Source organism: Lampris incognitus, chromosome 6, assembly GCF_029633865.1.
Source record: "Lampris incognitus isolate fLamInc1 chromosome 6, fLamInc1.hap2, whole genome shotgun sequence".
NCBI lineage: Eukaryota > Metazoa > Chordata > Actinopteri > Lampriformes > Lampridae > Lampris > Lampris incognitus.
In genome coordinates this window covers 52,875,297-52,897,415 of record NC_079216.1, presented here as the reverse complement: position 1 = coordinate 52,897,415, position 22,119 = coordinate 52,875,297, and the positions used below count along the sequence as shown (strand labels likewise).

The 22,119-nt window shown below is 42.4% G+C and overlaps 1 protein-coding gene across 1 annotated transcript in view; it reads left to right on the top strand.

Moving 5' to 3' along the window:
• shank2b (SH3 and multiple ankyrin repeat domains 2b) overlaps window positions 1-22,119 on the top strand; it is a 251,559-nt gene that overhangs the window by 122,970 nt on the left and 106,470 nt on the right. The window contains 3 exon segments of the mRNA XM_056282438.1: window positions 272-314; window positions 13,690-13,819; window positions 18,742-18,855. Of these exon segments, the coding sequence (XP_056138413.1) occupies window positions 272-314; window positions 13,690-13,819; window positions 18,742-18,855 (287 nt within the window).

Sequence of the window (22,119 nt, the reverse complement as noted above, 5' to 3'; positions counted from 1 at the left end):
GAGTATTGCATTTTAGAAAAGTGAAAGCTGATTTGGATGCAGAAAAAGCAGAGAGGGGGGATTGTAACTGAGCGAGAGCATCCAACAAGCTGATCTTGTCACTTTCTCTCAGCTGGCCAAAGCAGATATCCATCTGAATGGCGAGGCTGCAGATAGCTAAGAGGCAGGGTGGAGGGATAACTACGACTACAGGAAACGGGACATCGAAGGTCAAAAAAAGCATGTGGGGGGGGAAAGAACTATTGCGGTGGTTGAGGTAGTGGAGAGACAGAAAGAAAGCAAACCGAGATGAGAGGAGGGGAATGCAAATGCCTGTATGCCAAAAAAAAACAACAAAAAAACAAAGAAATTAAAAATGACATTTTAGCGGTACATCTGTTCTAGGGGGTGATCATATACATCCTTAGTAATAATAATATATTTAAGCATCATACGCTCATGCTAACATATTTTCTTTGTCCTTAGTCCCAGTTATGACTCCTTGTGATGGCTTATTTCCAGGTTCTTGGTGCCAACGAGATGCAGTTCTTCAGTTAAATAAAGGTTAAGCAGCATCACAGTAGATTTCAAAGCAGTCGCTCAATGTAATCAGTCTATACGGCTGACAGGAAGTCCTTTATCTGCTATGATGATTAATAAAAGTCACCAGCACTGGCTCAGAAATAGACCACTGACTCTACCCACAGTCCTCCACACCCCATTGGCTAGAATGTGGGAGACCTACTTCCATGTTCTTGTTTTACATAAATACCTCTCCACCCACCTCTGCTTCGCTTCTATTTTAAAGATCTCATGCAATCTGGCGAGGCAGGGAGAGGAAGAGGCAGGGAGAGGAACAGAGAGATGCAGTTTTCAAAGCTTCTGCAATACTAAAAGTCTTTGCAAGGTGGTGTTTACATAAATAACGGTGTGACTAGTATGATGGGTTAATGTCGGAGCATCAGCACTATTAGATAATAACGGTTGTTAATAGCTCACTAAAAATATGACAGGACAGTGCACCTGCAAAAAGGAATGAATGACAACATTTGTCCGAGTAAAAAGAAGTTGCCATGCGAGAGTTAGGAGGCATCTACTTGGTCAACCCTGCACAACAACACTTACCCAATGTATCGCGGAGATGAAACCCTTTTTGTCATGATTCTTTGAGCCAGAATAAACTGAGCATTGCTTGTCTGTCTTTTACATAACAACAAAAAGAATGTTATGTGCAAATATTATTGTATGCAGTTCATCATGATTACTGATACTAGTTTCTTCTAGCCTAGGGTGGAGGTAATGTCAGCGTTTTCCCTTTTTCACCAACCTGCCTTTGATTCTTTATTGTGCAGTGGCAATGACATTAACAATATGTATCACTCTTATAAAATCACTCGTAGGCTTTTTCCTGTTTTTGGTCCCCTAACTTTCTCTGAAGGATATGGCTCTACACATTTTTGGCATATTTAAAAACATCTCTTTTTTCCTACCTCTGCATTCATAGTACCATTTCTTTTTAATATAGTTTTAACAAGCACATCTCTTGTCTTAAACAACTATTTCAATTATATCTGTCATATACAAGCACCATTTTATCTGGAAAATTTACAATTTCTTTGATATAACATGTAGACCCTGTTTATTTTCACTTTTATTATTGTGGATTTATTAAGTTTCCTTTAAAATCCTAGCTCCATCCTAGCTGTGATCTGTGTAGCTAGGAGCAGTGAGCTGCCGCCTTCATGCTGCACCTGGGGACCAACTCCTGTTCTTTTCCCATTGCCTTGGTCAGGGCCACAGACATATACATAAACCCTAACATGCATGTCTTTTTGATAGTGGGGGAAACCGGAGCACCCGGAGAAAATCCACCACAGACATAGGGAGAACATGCAAACTCCACACAGAGGACAACCTGGGATGACCCCCAAGGTTGGACAACCCTAGGGTTCAAACCCAGGACCTTCTTGCTGTGAGGCGACAGTGCTAACCACTGGGCCACCATACCACGTTTTTTTTCTTCACTTTTATTAATTTAATTAATTTAACTGGTGATACCAAATTGTGCTAGTGAATACAATCTGGAAATCTTTTAATTCACCCTGTGTCGGTTATTGTATTTTTCCAGTTGTCACATCAGCACATCTCCCACCATTATAATGTTATGCCCCCTATCGTTCACATATTTCATTTCTAATTGAGCACTATACACAACCATCTTACATAGATACGTCCTCTACATGTTCTACATGTGTTCCACTTCCATTAAGGTGATAACTGTTATTGATCTGGCATTTAACATCTCTACCATGGTGGAATTAAACCCAATTTAGCGGTGATATAGCAGAGAGAACCTCCAACTTGTTGTCACCTAAAAGGTGTTTGATGTAATTTCAATTAAATTTGGGAATAAAATGTTTTAATACATTATTCATTAAAGCAAAGATAATAATTTCCAACAAGCGATCGTTCACATATAATCATTTGAGTATCTTCAGTAGTATTCAGACTTTCAGATTCATGCAGCAATTCATTTCAAAAGCTAGTGATGATACCGCCAAATTAGTTGTGTGGCGCTCAGGTCTGATGTGGGAACGCAGGCTGCTGGGGAATGAGGGGGGCCCAGAGGTTTGTTTGAGGCCATATAGTATTTACTCTCTTGGCTATCTCATACATCACTGATTGAATCTACATTTGCATGTGAAAGGTTTTTCACGTAGAATTCTAGTTGGTTTTGATTGTGTACACATTTAAGGTTGTGGTATTGACTTGGCAATCAGCCTGAAACCATGACTAATAGTTGTTAGCTAACACACCGTTGAATTTTAAAGTAATAGACATTACTGACAGATTCATTCTCTCATAGACCTACAGCCTTCTGCCCATACTATTACAGTTATTATAGTTCATGTCAGCACCAGTGACATCAGGCTAAAATAATTAATTTAATGTCAGCAGTTCTTCCAAGTAATCAAACTTTATTTTTATAGCACATTTTGACCATGAAAATGCAGTGTAATTTACCTTACATGAGAATGTAAAAAATACACAAAACATACAAAAAGTAAGATGCATAAAATGCACATGCAATGACACAAGATACCTCTATCTATCTATCGATCTATCTATCTATCTATCTATCTATCTATCTATCTATCTATCTATCTATCTATCTATCTATCTATCTATCTATCTATCTATCTATCTATCTATCTATCTATCTATCTATCTGTATATATTTAGATACATGGATATAGATATGAATATTTGAGCCTAAATAAGGATGTGGGCCAAAGTGCATGTACTGTATGTATGTCTACATGTAGCGGGTGTCCGGTGTCCAGTGTTGGTGTGGCATCATAGGGTTAGGGGAAGAGGAAGGGGCAGAGGTTGGGGATGAATCCATTTGATTACATATCCTGGTTCAACTCCTGGTAATGGAGGAATGAATGTCTGAGTGTGTGTAAGAGTTTATTTTAGTGGTTAATTGTGAGATATGGGTAAGAGGTGCAATGCATATGTGCAACAAGATTACAAAAAAAGCTCAATAAGAAAATATACATAACTTTATAAAATATTCTTAGCCAGATTTTGAGTCACTTGCCTCAACAGTTGAAAGCCTGGGGAAACGCTGCTTCTTGTCTGGCTCAGAGGAAAGGCTCTGAGGGTTTCAGCCGCCTCTTCAGTTTGCACCATTGGCGGTTGAACTTTTGTCCTGCAACTGGTCATGGTTTTATCAGTCATGTTGACTCATTTGACTACTGACTTGCACATAGCTCTTTGTTGTGCCATAGCGAGGAGTGCAACATTTTAAAAAAATAATAATCATAATATATGCAAAAAATGTGGAGGAAATCTGGAAATGGGAACGAGGACTGTGAACAAAAGCACATGAATGAGAACATAAAAACTCTGTGTATACATCCACTTTGTAAAGATATTTGTAGTGTTGCAGGTAGAGCAGGATGGTGTGTGTGTGAGAATGGGTTGTTGGAATGTTTTGCTGAAAACCACTGGATAGCTTTCCCTCTTTACCTGTGTTGCTATGACCTGTAGGCATTAAAACACAATTGATGTACTGTTGATATTTTGGAGATGTGTGCATTTCTGTCTTTGCACATCTTTGCATGCATGTCCTTGCATGCATATTTTGGTGGTAAACAGCTAATGATGACTTCATGAACACTTAAGCAAGTATTGTTGTTATTATTATTTCTTTCGTGTTTCCTGTTTTACATCCTGTAGAGCCGGGTCCAAACTATTGGACCTGAGGCACTATAGGGCAGATGTCACTTGTTTGACAGTACTCGTCGTAATATGTGGGCTGTTCCGAGTAGGGCGATCTTCTGGACTGCACTGATGTTGATGTTGCCTGGGATACAGTTGGTGAGCTTTTCCATTCCCTTCTTCATGAGTCCTAGAGCTCCAGTGACCACTGGTGTTGTTTTGGTCTTCATACCCCACATCCTGTTGATTTCAATCTCCAGGTCTTTGTACTTGGTCAGCTTCTTCTTCTTCTTCTTCTTCTTCTTACTTGCAGGCACAGCCACACTGCCTACCCTTTTGCAGTAGTAACATATTTAAGTATCATCCAAATAATAGACTTCAACTTTAGAAACTGAATGGAGAAGTAGAACAACCCTCAACTCCCCCATTAAGCCGATGTTGGTCCCATCTGCATTCACTGGCTATATTCACTGGCCAAGGTTGATATTCTTTACCTAAGGCTTATCAGTTCATAAGTCCAGGGCCCTTTTTCAGAAAGCGGGTTGAGTGAAAACTCGGAGTTAGTTGACTCAGAGTTGAAGGAACCTCTGGGTTTTCGGTTCATTGAAGCCAGTTCAGCTCAACTCTGAGTCAATTACTATGGCAACATACTCCGTGAAGCTAACCTGTTCACTGGCAGGTTTTCTTCATCTAACCCTGAGTTTCTCCTCCTCTTTAGCTGAAGCCTGCAGACTGAAGGAAGTGTCAGACATGGTGTGTCCTTTTCTTGAAGAGCCAGGTGATATTGAAGCACAAATACTCCACAGAAATCTCCATTGGGATAGAGTGATCAGACCTCGCTTGGATGTTTTATCATTCCCTGATGATTCTCTGTTTGAGCTTTACTGTTTTGTTTTTTGTTTTTTTTGGGGGGTTTTTTGCACAACTCATCATTTATTTAAACAATATTCTCAGTCCTCATATCATGACATACCTTTGGAGATATACCTGTGGAGGCATGGAGGTGTTTAGGAGAGATGGCAGTGGAGTTTTTAACTAGGTTGTTTAACATAATCTTGGAAAGTGAGAGGATGCCTGAGGAGTGGAGAAGAGAAAAAGTATACTGGTACTGATTTTCAAGAATAAGGGTGATGTGCAGAACTGTAGCAACTCTCACCTGTTCAAAGCAACGGAGAGTACAGAGGTATAAAGTTGATCAGCCACAGCATGAAGATATGGGAAGGAGTAACAGAAGCCAGGTTAAGAGGAGAGGTGATGATTAGCGAGCAGCAGTATGGTTTCATACCATGAAAGAGCACCACAGATGTGATGTTTGCTTTGAGAATGTTGATTGAGAAGTATAGAGAAGGCCAGAAGGAGTTACATTGTGGATTTAGAGAAAGCATATGACAGGGTGTTGAGAGAGGAGGTGTGAAAGTTGGGAGTAGCAGAGAAGTATGTAGGAGTGGTGCAGGATATGTACGAGGGCAGTACGACAGTGGTGAGGTGTGCGGTTGGGCTGACAGATGGGTTCAAGGTGGAGGTGGTATTACATCAAGGATCGGCTCTGAGCCCTTTCTTGTTTGCAATGGTGATGGGCAGGTTGACGGATGAGATCAGGCAGGAGTCTTCCTGGACTATGATGTTCGCGGATGACATTGTGATCTGAGGGAGAGTAGGGCGCAGGTTGAGGAGAGCCTGGAGAGGCGGAGGTATGCACTGGAGAGAAGAGGAATGAAAGTGAGTAGGAGTAAGACAGAATACATATGCATGAACGAGAGGGAGGACAGTGGAATGGTGCAGATGCAAGGAGTACAGGTGACGAAAGTGGATGAGTTTAAATATACTGCTCAAAAAAATAAAGGGAACACCTAAAAACACAATATAGACCTCGATGAATGAAATATTTCAGCTGAAAATCTTTATTTATTAGACAGAGGAATGTGTTTAGAGCAAAATAACCTAAGAATGATCAATGGAAATCAAAATCATTAGCCCATTAAGGTCTGGATTCAGAATCATACTCAAAATCAAAGTGGAAAATGAGAACATAGGCTGATCCAACTTCTGTGGAAATTCTTCAAGACGATTCAAAATGAGGCTCAGTAGTGTGTGTGGCCTCCACGTGCCTGTATGCACTCCCTACAACGTCTGGGCATGCTCCTGATGAGACGACGGATGGTCTCCTGAGGGATCTCCTCCCAGACCTGGATCAGGGCATCGGTCAACTCCTGGACAGTCTGTGGTGCGACATCGCGTTGGCGGATGGTACGAGACATGATGTCCCAGAGGTGCTCGATTGGATTCAGGTCTGGGGAACGTGCAGGCCAGTCCATAGCATCAATGCCCTCGACATACAGGAACTGCTGACACACTCTGGCCACATGAGGACGAGCATTGTCATGCATGAGCAGGAACCCAGGGCCCACTGCACCAGCATATGGTCTGACAAGGGGTCTGAGGATCTCATCCCGGTACCTAATGGCAGTCATGGTACCTCTGGCTAGCACGTAGAGGTCTGTGCGGCCCTCCAAGGATATGCCTCCCCAGACCATCACTGACCCACCACCAAACCGGTCATGCTGGAGGATGTTGCAGGCAGCAGAACGTTCTCCACAGCGTCTCCAGACTCTCTCACGTCTGTCACATGTGTTCAGTGTGAACCTGCTCTCATCTGTGAAGAGCACAGGGCGCCAATGGCGAATCTGCCAACCAAGATGTTCTCTGGCAAAGGTCAATCGGGCTGCACGGTGTTGGGCTGTGAACACAGGCCCCAATTGTGGACGTCGGGCCCTCATACCATCCTCATGCATTCTGTTTCTCACTGTTTGAGCAGAAACCTGCACATTAGTGGCCTGTTGAAGGTCGTTTTGTAGGGCTCCGGCAGTGCTCCTCCTGTTCCTCCTTGCACAAAGGACCAGATAGCGGTCCTGCTGCGGGGTTGTTGTCCTCCTGCGGCCCCCTCCACGTCTCCTGGTGTACTGGCCTGTCTCCTGGTACCTCCTCCATGCTCTGGACACTGTGCCTGGAGACACATCAAATCTTCTTGCCACAGCACGCATTGATGTGCCATCCTGGATGAGCTGCACTACCTGAGCAACTTCTGTAGGTTGCAGATACCGCCTCATGCCACCTCTAGTGGTGAGGGCACTAGCAAAATGAAAAAATAACCAAAGATCGGCCAGAAAAGATGAGGACAGGCAAATGGTCTGTGGCCATCACCTGCAAATCCATTCCTTTTATAGGGGTTGTCTTGCAAATTGTCTAATTTCCACCTGGTGGAAATTAGACAATTTACCAACAGGTGAAATTGATTCACAAATCAGTGTTGCTTCCTAACTGGACAGGTTGATATCTCAAAAGTGTGATTGACTTGGAGCTACATTGCATTGCTTATGTGTTCCCTTTATTTTTTTGAGCAGTGTACTTGGGGTCACCTGTTCAAAGTAACGGAAAGTGCAGAAGAGAGGTGAAGAAGAGAGTGCAGGCAGGGTGGAGTGATTTAAGACAGAAGGGTACCAGCAAAAGTTAAAGGGAAGGTTTACAAAATGGTTGTGAGACCAGCTACGTTATATGGTTTGGAGACAGTGGCACTGACAAAAAGACAGGAGGCGGAGCTGGAGGTGGCAGAGTTGAAGATGCGAAGATTTTCATTGGGAGTGACGAAGAAGGACAGCTTGTTGCCAATGTGGTTAATCCACATTGGCAACTGATGAGTGCGTGACGCACAAAACAAGGTTGTTCTGCTATGTATTAAAGTTTTTTTCTTACAGCTATCTTAATATTCCGCTCCTCATTTGTTGAGCGCTTTTATCAACACCATTGACGGTTTCCGGAAGAAGAAAAAAAACGCTATATAGATGTTGAACAAGTGGAACACTTGAGGTAAAACTGCTTCTTTTTTAAATTAATTTTCACACATTGAATCGGTCAGCGATTTTCTGCCACGCCAGCTCATCTTCTGCTGCTGCTCCGGTATTGCTTTTTTTCTTCAATATATACTCACATTCTGCATACGCACTCATTAATATCTCTAACTCCAGCGGGATGAAGTAGGAACACTTCTTATTCTCTCTGGTCGCCATGGGTAATCATAGTACTGGTGCTCCGTTCCACTGAAGGTGGCTTTTTGTAGTCGTCACATTGAGTTAAGTAGGCTTAAGTCAGCGTGAACATGCCCAGAGTTGGTTGAACCAACTCAGATCAGCTGTTCTGAAACCAAAAACTCTTGAGTTTGACAGCTCAGAGCTGGTCAACCCAGAGTTCAGGTTTAAACTCAGAGTTCGTTAACCCTGCTCTGAAACAGGCCGCAGGTTCTCTTCTCAGGCTAACTCTCAGAGACTGAGCGAAAGCTAGTATGGAGCTTTTTCACCGATACACAGGATTTGAAGACAGACAGGAAAGCATAAGATGAGCAGAGAGCACTGCGGATGTTACAACAAGCTTGAAAAATCAACTGAGCATATTGGAAATATTACAGTAATGAAATAAATAAAGGTACATCGCCTTCACCGACCGATGACAGGTTAATGCAAATATGCTTTTCTGCATCACTAGCTGCTCCCAGTATAGGGGAATAAATCTGCTGTACCACAGTGTGTTGATGAGAAATGACTATGGAAATAAGTAAACATGTGCAAAGTGAATCAAATCAAATCAATGTAGTAGCATAACATACAGCTGTACACTGTGAGATGCAAATGAACAAGGGTGGTGTTTATCATATACATGATATTTAAAGGAATATGTACAGGCCAGATAAGCCATGGAGGGTGTGCACTTCTCTTTGGCCAGCATCCTACACAACATGGACATTTCTGCTGCATCTTTTCCAGATGGACAGACTGATCTTTACCGTTCCCTCTCTGATTTCAGATGCTGGTCACCATAGTGATGACAGTAGGAGTTCACCTCGAGTGAGAGGGGGGGAAACGCCTCTGACAGCTGCCATTTGAAAAGGTCACAGCAACACTTATCTGTGTTGCTACGCCTCTCGCAGCCTGGCACCCATAGCATTTTGTATGGGGTCACAGCCTGTTTACATGTTAACAAATTATAAGAGGGGCAGCCCTGTTCTGTTTTAGTCAACTACGTTGTGTTTTGTTATTCTCTTGTGTAATTGAGGTGGGTACAGTCAGTTCAAAAACATTCCTTCTCTGCCCCCACCCTCCCCCGCCAGTTTAACAAAATGAACATATCTATTGTTTATGATTTTAATGTTTTGGAATTTGCCATCATGAACTGGGCACAGTGTACGCTGGAAGGACCAGATACAGCCAAACACATGTATAACACTATTTAGCACCATGGTGTTACAGCTGATACCTGCAGCCACAACAAAATGAACTGATCTTATATGCAAAGGATATGAAACCAAGTAGTTTTACTTCAGATTTTCTTCTTCTACAAACCAACATAAAGAAATCACTGTCAGTATTATTTTTGTTTCCAAATTATGGATTCACACAGAGCAGAGCTATTACCAGTGCATATTATATATCACATACTTTGCCAGAGCATCAGAAATAAGCAAGGTGCATAAAGAAATTGAAATGATTGGTAAAATATATATATATATATATATATATATATATATATATATATATATATATATATATATATATATATATATATATAGAGTGGTGGCCGACATGGGCACAATTCCATAAATACTGAGATGGTCATCCAGCGCTTTACCTTTGCCCCGTCCATAGGGTTAGCGGTTGTGTCAGGAAGGGCATCCAATGTAAAAGTTTGCCAAATTAGTATGCAGATTGACAAGACCATACCAGATTGGTCAAGGCTCCATACTGGATCAGTCGTTGGTGCTGTGCCCTCACAGGGTACCGATGGAAACTGTGACATCTGCTGTGGCGACCCTTGAAAATTCTGGCAGAAACCGTGAGTGTGGTAGAAATACCAACGTGCTTCCTCATGTGGCTCAACGGTGTACTTCCGATATAAATCTTAAATAAGAGAATTGAAGAAGTTCTGCAAAAAAAATTTTTTTGCGACCTAAATAAAATCTCCTGCATCCCACCTGTGGGCCCAGTCTCTGTGAGTGACCTGTTTAGATGACTGCTTGGCAAAAGTAGCAGATATTTTTGGCTGGACTGCAACAGCGGGGCCTGCCCTACACATGCGGTTTTCTGTGAGTGCCTGAGTGAGTGAATTTCACCACCGGTCGGACGGCCAAGGTGGAGTTTCCTCATTAGCCGTTGCTCTTCCAAAATGAGTTGGCGTGAACAGTTTTGTATTATGTCATCAACTGTTCACGGGACCGGTGTCAAAACAGCTGCTTTTTAAACATATTCACACAAAAATAGACTTTTAATAAATGTAGTCGCGGTCTTAACAAGACTAGGTCCGGTCTTGTTTCAGTTCTAGCTAGGTTCATGGCATAAATACACTACTAATAGAGTTCAGGGGCTGCTCAGGGCATGAAGCTGTTTTTCCCTTGTTGCTTGGTGGTTGCAGGTAGATATACAGCCCACTGTTTGCTCCAGCTACTGTATATGTAGTCATTTTCATGGTATACTGTTTATAGCTAAAGATGGGCCACTGTGGCTATTTTTATACACATTTTTGTCCCAGTATTTAAAACAGAGCAATTCCCCTGTCTTCGTACTATATCATGTGCCTATGCTACTGTAGCAACTTAGCGTCTTTGCTAGCCAGTTAGCATTGAAAGCAGTCACTTGCAGCGCTCCCACACAGATGAACATAGACAACCTGGTTGCTTAGGACGCTGAAGTGCTTTGGCAACTCTGGGTTAAAATTTACACTGAACTCACCTTTGGAGCATTTTAAAACATTGTTAGCATGAAGTGCCATCATTTTGTACAGTACTGAACTGACCCACATGCTTTTAAGTAGGATGCCAGATATCCCCAGTGTAACTTTAGCACTGAATGAGAGTAGAGGTGATTGTATTATACAAAATGGGCCACATCGGCTGCCACTGGTTGTATTTACAAAGAAGAACGAGAAAAGTCAACTTGTATGTTTCTTAAATACGGAAAGGAACTGACATACTGTAAATATTGTTCAAATATTTACCCTAGAAACAGACAAGAGCCCTCATTACTTACATATTCATTTGGCATAAAATCTTGGAAAACATGTTTACCAGAAAATATGTACATGTGGATGTGCACTATGTATGTCCAGAAAGGTGCAAGTGATATGATCACATGATGTGAGCAGTTTGAACAAAATAAAAAACATTAAAAAAAATGACTTCTCGACCAAACCTGTTCCCATGGTTCGAGGGTAGGCAATATCTGCCGGGTTGCATAGAGCCACTTTGAGGCTTACTCCCTAGCAACGATCTTCTTTTGAACAAAGATGTTCCCTTGGGGCCCGGAAAATTCTCCAGCACTCATGTTCTGTTTAGATTGATTCCCCAGCAAGCTCGGTGTGTGGTGTGTGATATCAGACAGTGTCAGAGTTGTGAGATTTTCTCTGAATTCTGTCAACAGCTCTGGAGTCGTGCGTATTCGGCGATGAATTTTATTGAACGGTATAGTGAGAACGTTTGACACCTACATTTTTCATTTGGGTCACCCATTCTAAAGAATAAGAAAATACCAATTAAAATTAAATGTGCACGTAGTGCTGTGCAAATGAATTCTGCAAATGACTGTATATTGCTGGTGCAGTAAGTATACTCTCTGCCTTTGGCTGTGACTTTGAGAGTCTCCGTAGTTTTAATGAGGGAGCTCGCACACACACAGAGCACATACTGCTACCATGGCCCGTTTTGTGTGTATGTGTGTGTGTGTGTGTGTGTGTGTGTGTGTGTGTGTGTGTGAGTGACACTAAATGAGAGTAAGCCACAGTAAGCGTTTCCGTAGAGAGATAGACATGTGATGAGTGTGTGTTGCTAGCATGTGAGAGGGGGGTATAACCTTTATCTTGCAGTGCCAGATGCTTCCTAGCAGGCCAGTTGGATTATGAATAACCTCACCTCTGGAACCCTCATGATGACGCACACACACACACACACACACACACACACACACACACACACACACACACACACACACACACACACATACACACATTCAATATTCAATCAGTCTGGTTGCCCATCAGTGAGCAGAGTACTCAAGATTGAAATAGCTTTACACTACTAAACATTTTTCCTCAAGACCCGTTGAAAACTCCTTATATTAGCCTTCGGTTGCCCTGATGATGGTGACTGCTAGACTATACTTTGCATAATCATGTTTTGAGAATTATCCTAACAATTCTACTTCCTTAAACTATTCACTTTTAATATTCTATATTATTCTATTTAAAAAACTTAACAAAAACTTGCGTTTTGAATGACCACGTTCAGAATTGATGCTGGTATGTGAATATAACTGTAGGGAATATCTTCATCGTGGCTCTATATATTTTTGAGTATTTACTGTATAGTGAGTGTGAATGTTGGCATGTGTATTGATACTGAAAAGTAGATAGATAGATAGATAGATAGATAGATAGATAGATAGATAGATAGATAGATAGATAGATAGATAGATAGATATATTTTTGTTTAAATTTTATTAGCGTGACATGAGGACAGTGAGAGCAGCACTATAAGATTATCTAATGAGAAGGATAAGAACTCTTATGAAGGTTGATTTATTATTTGTATATTTTTCAATATGTGTTTAATAAATAAGGGTCACACTATTTTTGTTTGTTTGTTTGTTTGTTTTAAGAATAACATCTAAGTCTAACATAAAAAGGCTTTACCTGATGTGCAGGGGTACATTCTCCAATAAGAAAAGAGGTCACTTTATAGCCTCAACAGGTATTTTTAACTAATGATTATATTATTTTCTGTTCTTTTGTTCTTTATTTTTCTGTTATTATTTATTAAATTGTCAGTTTTGTTGTGGCGTTTCTAGCTTACGGTGCTTTGTGTTTTCCTTTTGTCCAGCAGAGGGCAATATTGTACAATGTAATTTGTATTATACCATCCTGTAGCGGTATCCAGCCCTGTGCCATGGAGGTCCATGGTTTCCTACACAACCCAGCAGCACACCAGCTGATTTCACACATATCATCAACAGACATTCAGCCAGACAGGAGAGGACTAATTAGTAAAATCAACTGTTGTAATGTTGGGTTGTTAAGAAAACCTGCATACTAACGGTCCTCCATGGCAAATGGTTGCACACTACTGCCATAACACAAGGCTATAATGTGCAGTATTATATGATATTGCTGGCTGATTATTTGCAACATATATTTATGGCAGTGGGCTTTGGGGTTAAATATACATATGGATGTGTATAAATAGGCGATGCCAGACCATTTCTTTACTCCTGCTATCAAATAGTCTGGCAATAGCAACTTAATTGTGATAGTAAATACTTGTGGTCTGACTTTATCCTCTCCTGTCCTCTTAGTCCCCATCGTGGAGGCCGTGAGCCGGGTCATGACCCCAGCCATCATAGGAACCGTGAAATTGCAGATCCAGGGCACCGGGGTCACAGTAATTTGGAGGCAGGTCATCAAGGCGGACAGAAGAGGAAGTTATACAGCGCAGTTCCAGGAAGACACTTTGTGGTGGTCAGACCTTATCAGCCACAAGCTGAGGGAGAGATCACGCTGTATAAAAACGACAGAGTAAAAGGTAAATAAATACATTGCATGCTGTTTAAAGGCCGGAATGAAAGGCATGCTCAGCATCTACCTAACTTGTAGAGTTAAAACATACCATGCTAGATGTGGTGATGGACCCAGTAGACCACAATAGATCACTGTCATGGTGCTACCTCATATTAACACCAAGACAAGGATGTGTGTGGTGGTAAACTCAGTGGCCGGCTGAGAGAAGGGTGGTTCTGCAGAAGGATGGGCAACAACATTTAGTTTAAGAGATTCAGTTGAAGTACTACAAGATTTTGTTCATTAGTATTTCATTAGCAGATGGAGAGCTGCAACTGCTTTGTTTGTGGTCTGTCAATTTCAGGGCACTCCAGAACATTTTTTCTTTCAAACTCTTTATTAGCGCTTGTTAGCATTGTAAACAATAGTTTCTACAATTGTTTCAACGTGTTTGTTTTTTTAAACAGCACTCGAGAATATTTAAACTAATACAACTTTATTTGAGCTATGATTTAGAGACTATTTTGAGTCAAGATTTTTTTTCCCAAAACTTTTTATTGTGTGTGTGGGGGGGGGGGACAGAGGGCGAGAGGGAGAGAGAGACAGAAAGGGAGGAGGAGGAGGAGGAAGGAAGGAGGGAAGAAAAAAGGGTACATGGTCATGCACATGTGTGTTTCCCTCTTTTTCTTCCCTCTTCTCTCTCTCTGTCTCTCTCCCTACACATACACACACATGCATGACCACACACACACACACACACACGCACACACATGCTGTGTGTAATGTTTTAATTGTAATGGGGGGTGATGAGTCACTGTGTTATGTGATAGCAGTGATTCACCTTTGACTTTCACTTGATCTTGTTGCAGTGATGACCATGGGTAACGATGGGAAGCTCATAAGCTGTCCTCTCATTGTCACCACATATGCACAGGACCAGATGCTAAAAAAGATGGAGGTTTTCTCGGCACGTCTGTCCTGCTGTTACGAGGAGTTTTTCAAATACTGTCCTGCTCGAACAAACCCATCTTGGTCCTGTTGCTATAACAAAGAAAAAACCTGGGTTCTCTTGACACTTTTTTTTTTGAGACAGAGAACTCGGATCTCGATCGTGATGGAGGAATCCACTCCACCAGCATTCATACTTTGTAATTTATTAGCAAGTATTCATATATTCATAGTAAGTCACCTTATCTCCCTGAGTATCATGACCAATATCTGCATCATTATATAAAAAAACTTGGATAAAATTCTATCATAACGGTAAGGCTTAATCAGATTGTAATAATATTAGATTTATCAGACATGTCAAGGTAGGTTAATTTGCTGACCATTGACCAATAAATCACAAAAGCCAACAGTCCACGATGAAGTCAGCATCACAACTTTAAGCAAAACTGTCAAGTCACATCCCAGAAAGCTGAATCAGTTCACCTGGACACAAGGTTGGTGAGCTCACAGGAACTGATTCAGCTTTCTGGGGTTTCCTTACCTGGATTACTGAGCATGCACCAAGACATCAAGTCACATGACTCTGTGGTCCTTAGAGTGCTAGTTTACCCAGCAACCTAGCAAGAAAATATTTATTAGTAGACACATTATGGAAAGTAAATCCAAACAAAAACTTTCCCCAAGCCACCAATCAAAAATTCCTTCTTTTTTTTTAATTTCCCAAAAACGTTATCCTCTCATTTCTTCAGTAACATCACAAGTCATCTGATAATCTAAGTACGGAGAGTCCTGACGCATGCTCAATACTGCAGGTAAGACAATCAAAGAAGGTTGAATCAGTTCATCTGGACACAATGTTTACTGACAGATACGTTTCATCACTCAACTAAGTGCCCTCTGCAGTCTAAACGGACTGCAGGCATCCCCACCCCCTACACACATGAAACAAAGCTCTCTTATGATGTTAAGCCTCTCTTCATGTGCCTTCCTGTTGATGACGCAGTGCAGGTAGTCCGTATGAAATTACAAAACGACCCCACCCTTAGCAATAGGACCACCCTTAACACTGACCAAGTGTGTCTGCTCCTGAAGCTGTGTCTTCACTTCACATACTTCACATAAAGGGGGCAGTACTATAGGCAGAGACATCGGTGTGCTATGGGGTCCCCAGTCTCACCTATAGTGGCCAACTTGTATGTGGAGGAAGTGGAAAAGAGAGCTCTGATGTCCTATCCAGGGACACCACCTAGCCATTGGTTCAAACTTGTGGACGACAGCTGGGTTAAAATTAAATCTCAGGACATCCCACATTTCACCGACCCCATTAACTCTGTGGACAACCACATCAAGTTCACCAGGGGGATGGGAAAAATGACAGGTTAGCCTTCTTAGACTGTGAAATTGCAATTGGTGATGGGGGACATTTGACTGTTGATGTTTACCGCAAACCAACACATACTGATCAGTACTTAAGGTTTGACTCTCATCATCCACTGGAGCACAAACTAGGAGTCATCAGGACGCTGTACCACCGAGCTGACAACGTCCCCACCAACACAGTGGCCGGGGAAGGGGAGAAATCCCACACTAAAAGGCCCTGGTTAAGTGTGGTTATCCTACCTGGGTATTTGCCAAAGCCAGGAAGACGCCCCCAAACAGTGCACCAGCCAATCGAAGAGAGAAGGACAACAGCTGCCTAAGCATAAACCAGTGGGGACTCTGTATGTGGCAACAGTGTTGGAAAAGCTGAGATGCGTATTTTCCAAACACCGCGTCTCATTTGCTTTCAAACCCCAAAACATGCTGCACCAGAAGTTGATCCACCCCAAGGATCGGGTCCCCCGGCACAAACAGAGCAATATAGTGTATGCTGTTAAGTGTCAGGAGGATTGCCATGACTTGTACATTGGGGAAACTACACAGATGCTGGCCAAGAGGATGGCACAACACAGAAGAGCTAACATGTCAGGCCAGGACTCCCCAGGCTACACACATCTACAGGCCAGAGGCCACTCTTTCATAGATGAGGATGTGCACATCCTTGATAGGGAAGAACGCTGGTTTGAACGGGGAGTCAAAGAGGCCATCTATGTGAAGAGGCAACGACCATCCCTGGGGTGTGTGTGTGTGGGGGGGGGGGGGCTAAGAGTACATCTGTCACCATTTTACAATGTTATGATTGCAACTGTTCCCCAATTACACATGGCCATCAAAACTCTAGTTAGTGGTCACAGCCATATCTGTACATGAAACTGGTCATTGGTTTCGGTTGTTATACATCTGTTGCCATCTTACAATGCTGTGATTTCAACATTTCCTAATCCTCTGTGAATAGTACACATGGCCTTTGAAACTCTAGTTAGTGGTCACACCCATATTTGCATATGAAACGGGCCGTTGTTTTCGGTCGTTAGGCTCTGTATTGTACTGTATTGTTTATAAGGGTGGGGATGCCTGCAGTCAGTTAGACTGAAGAGGTCACTTAGTTGAGTGATGAAACGTTTCTGTCAATAAACATTGTATCCAGATGAACTGATTCAACCTTCTTGATGAAGACGGAAAGGTGCAAAATAGTGGCCTGACGGGCCAAACCAACCCAGACTGGCTTTTGCGAGGATCTGTTTGAAAGTAACAGAGGTTTATTTGGGGTGTTTCACATCATCTCCAAAAATAACAACTTGCTCTTGGAGCACTTGCTCCTAAATAGCTCAAACATACCAAGTGTACAAACACCCTCAGCTTAAAAGGACTTGACAGAAAAGACCATTGTTCTTATTCTCATTATTTGCCATTTACCATTATCAACAATTATCATTTAGGTCAGGACTCATCATGGTCGGTGGGGGTGCGATGACAAGAAGGATGCTAAAGCCACATAACATAGGCTTTAGTATCCATCAAAGCTCTAATCTCAGTTTTACAATTATATAACATGTATTACAATCAAGATACTCTACCTATGGGCGTCCAGTTGGCATGGCGGTCTATTCCGTTGTCTACTAACACAGGGATCGCTGGTTCAAATCCTCGTGTTACCCTCGGCTTGGTCGAGCGTCCGTACAGACACAATTGGCTGTGTCCGTGGGTGGGAAGCCGGATGAGGGGATGTGTCCTGGTCACTGCACTAGCGCCTCCTCTGGTCAGTTGGGGAGCCTGTTCAGAGGGTAGGGGGAAGTGGGGGGAATGGAGTGATCCTCCCACGTGCTACATCCCCCTGGCAAAACTCCTCACTGTCAGGTGAAAAGAAGCGACTGGCAACTCCACAGTATCGTAGGAGGCGTGTGGTAGTCTGCAGCCCTTCCTGGATCCGCAGACGGGGTGGGGCAGCGATCGGGACGGCTCGGGAAGAGTGGGGTAATTGGCCAAGTACAATTGGGGAGAAACCCCCCCCCCCAAAAAAGATACTCCCCCTACTAGCATTTTTGCTTCAGGTAAAAGCAATATTGAAAGCATTACTTTGACAAGGCACACTGTTCTTTTCCCATGTGCTGGTGCAAGTGCCACACACCACTAAGCCATATAAATAAATAAATAGATAAATAAATAAATCTTTCACAGAAAATCACAGCTCTCTTAATTACTGCATTAGCTGAAAGTAAGAAGCATCTAATTGGGGCTGAGCAAAATTGCATTGCGTGACTGGAATTACGATGCATCTTTGCAATTGTTTCAGCAGCGATAAGACAATGAAGAGATCCTGCTAGCAAATCTTTCATCCTGTCTTCCCCAAAGAACCTCTTGATTTGAAATTAAAATACAAACGTGTATACACACTGACACATGCATGCACAAATACGAGCTGCACACACACACACACACACACACACACACACACACACACACACACACACACACACACACACACACATACACAGCTGGTATCCAAATGTGTTATTGCCTTGAGGTCGAAAAAGAAAACTCATTAACCTATAAAATTACACTATTTTCACTTTTTTTAGATGCACAGTATTGCCCTCTCCATCTCTCTGTCTCTAGTGCTGTCTATTGGAGAGGGAGGATACTGGGAGGGCAGTTCCCGAGGAAACATTGGCTGGTTCCCTTCTGAATGTGTGGAGGAGGTCCCTACACAGGCTCACGAGGAAAGACCTTGTGAGTGCACGCACGCACGCACGCACGCACGCACGCACACACACACACACACACACACACACACACACACACACAGAAGATCACACGTGTACTGACATGCCTATTTGCATGGTCATTTTTTATACCAACCTACATTTGCACGTCACTGCATCAAGTGAAGAAAGAGGAACGATGCAAACATTGTGCGGCACCAACTTGTCACATAGCTTGTGCATTGATCACTAAACTAAAAGCCCAGTGGTATCTACCTCCAGAAATGGGACATCATTCCATTTACACGTGTATCTTATATGTTGGCGCATAACATGTAATCCCTTGCAGGTGAGTGTGTGTGTGAGTATGCAATTTAAAAAAAAATGTTGTGTATAAGTATCCGTGCCTTTGTGTCCATATGCGTTTGCATCATCTGCATCGCCCTGAACTTGCCTCTTGTAGTGTGGTGTTCTCCGGAGGGCAACATGCTGTTGTTAGTTATTTTCTGCTACTAGATATCTTCCACTTCAGCGGAGAAAGAGTTCAGTACAGGCCTGTCAAGCTCTTAGCTGCCCTCGGCCGTGGGTAGCTCTCATGCCAGCTTTTGTTAGTGTTGTTGGTACCTACGAATGGCCTTGGTTTACTGCTGGTTTCATGCACATTTATTTACATGGAGATGTTCAGATTAGAAATAACATTTAAAAAAAAAGGGTATGTAAGAATAGTCAAGAGAATGGTTACACAACATCTTGGGTTTTGACACTATAGAAAGAGGTTAGCTCTTAATTATGGGTCGAGATGGCATTAAAATCCCTGAGTGTGTTGTGCTTGATATAGAGAATGGGGTGATGTAACTTTGAAAGGTGTGCAAGAGGCAAGCGATCTGATAGGAACAGATGTATAGCTGTAGATGTGCACAAATGAGAAGTGCATTGATTGAATGGCTTATATTACAGGCTGAAACAGGAGTTGTGGGTCTTGGCAGCTAAGTGACAATAGATGGGATGAACCTAAAAATAAAAATTAAAAATAAATAAAAACATCAAACTGGTAGTGGGAAAGGTAACACAACACAGCTGGTGACTATCTAGAGAGCCAAGGTCCCAAAGATCCATTTTTGGGACTTCAGTTCTCTGGGTTAAATAATAATGCAATTATTAGTATCACCAAAAACTGATCTTCTAGGTTTAAGCTTCAAATGTACCTCACTGCAGATATCTGGCCTGGGTGTAAATCTTAATTTATGACAGATGTATTTTTTCAAGCTGTCATTTTTAACAGTTGTCTCATTACCAGATAGAATCAAGTAATGATGAAAATACATAAAAATGGGTTGCCACTCCGTATGATCAGCTGGATTTGAAAGCTTTTTGCTCTTTGTTTGCAGGATGATATAATATTTCTTGTTACTGATGTCTTTGTGTGTTTCCTCAAACAACACACTAAACAATAGAAGATGGGGAATTTGTGTTTGCTGGTGTTCACACTACGAGCTCTGCTACAGTTGAGTATACTCCCACACACCGGGTGGCAGTTTACTGGTCAGGAGAGGAGCCAGTGAGACGGTTCAAAAACAGCACTGCCTTTGTTCCTGCAAGCACCGGAGTCAGGGGGGTTCGGGTGTTCCAGGACCAAGTGCAAGCCCAACTTTAATGTGTCATCAAATTCCTAATGTGTCCTGGAGGAAAATTATAGCTATCTGTGTTGTCGGTTTGTGGTGCAGAGCCAGGCACTCACTTTATGGCCGAGGTCCCCTGACTGTGTAGAAGTCATTAAAACCGTAACCTTAACTGTTTTAAGGACCCCACACATCAGTGGATAATTTGAATTAGGTAGTGAAATTAATTTACGGGGGGGGGGTGGTTAAAGACTGTGTTCCATAAAATGTGTTGAACGACTGCGATATTGAGCGGTTGTTGGACAAAGCATTATTGGCGAATCAATTTTAGTCCTTATTGGCAATTCAATTTCCAGGCTGTTTGTGAGTTGGGACTGTAATGGAACGCCAATGGCCCTGTTGAGATGGCTTTTATCCAAGCAGTAATTTCTACATTCCCATATATCTTTCTCTGATGCCTATTTTATTCTTTTCTATTCTGTTCTGCTCTATTGTAATTCATTACCTAGCCTGCCATAAAGTGAGCCTGCCAACGAATATGAGTAACATCCTCTCTGGCAAAATCCTGCGCCCTGATGCACTGAATATATTTCTGTGTCAGCGTGGATGTGTGCCTGCGTATTATTTCGGTTCATCTGTCTAACATGTCTTTGTGTGTGCATGCATGTCTGTTGCATGTGTCAGCTGTGTTCAGCCCACATGTATGTTCCTGGTGATGTATTTCCATGGCAACATGCTCACACATGCTGTACGGATGCAGGTTGCTAAGGAGTGGGCCTTGACAAGATTTTTTTCTCCCTCCTTTTTTTTTTCCCCCTCTCTCTATCTGTTCACTCCAGTTTCTGTGTGTGTATGAGAGCAGGAAAAAAAGAGAGAGGACTCTCTTGGGCTCCATAACTTGATTCTGTGGGATTTTCAAGCATCCACTTTTGTGTGGTGTGTTTCGAGCATTGGGAGCATGTGCATAGAGTTTGGTTTGTATTTTTAGGTAGATGTGGCCGGCGCTTGCCACCTGTTCTGCCGCTTAGCCTCCGTGAAAGTTAAGTCGCTCAGAAGTCCGAGATCTGAAAACGGTGGAGCGGAGGAGAGGAGATCAGGGTAGGAGCGAGGCAGTGAAGAAGGAGAAGGGGAGGATAAGAGGGAAGAGGACAGGAGATAGGCATTAAGGGACACAAGATAATTAGAGAGGAGGAATCGACAAGGAGGATTTGTAGAGGACGAGATGTTTTGAGGTTGCAGGGGGGAGCAGAGGAGAGGCTGGGGAAGCTGAATGGTGGTCTCTTAGGTGAGAGACAGGCTGATGAATCCGATGGATGTAACCAGCAGAATCAGGAAAAAGGTTCGCTTTGGAGGTAGGCTACTACTAGTGTTGTACGTGTGTGCGTATGTGTGTGTGCCTTTTTACTTGTGTTAATGTGTATGCAAGTACCAATGTCCACTGCAATTTTTTGATGTGGAAACCAAAAAAGTTGTGTTTTTCATTCTCCATTTAGAAAAGTTTTTTTTGTTTTTGCAAGCAAGCGCTCAAATATTCAAGCTCAATCAGATAGTTTACCAACAAAGGTGGGAGATAAAATGACTGAATTCATTCCTGAGGTCCTTATTCTACACTTTAACCATGGACTTTCTGATGCTAGTTTTCGAAATGGGTTAAAGGTTTGATTAGTGTGTCA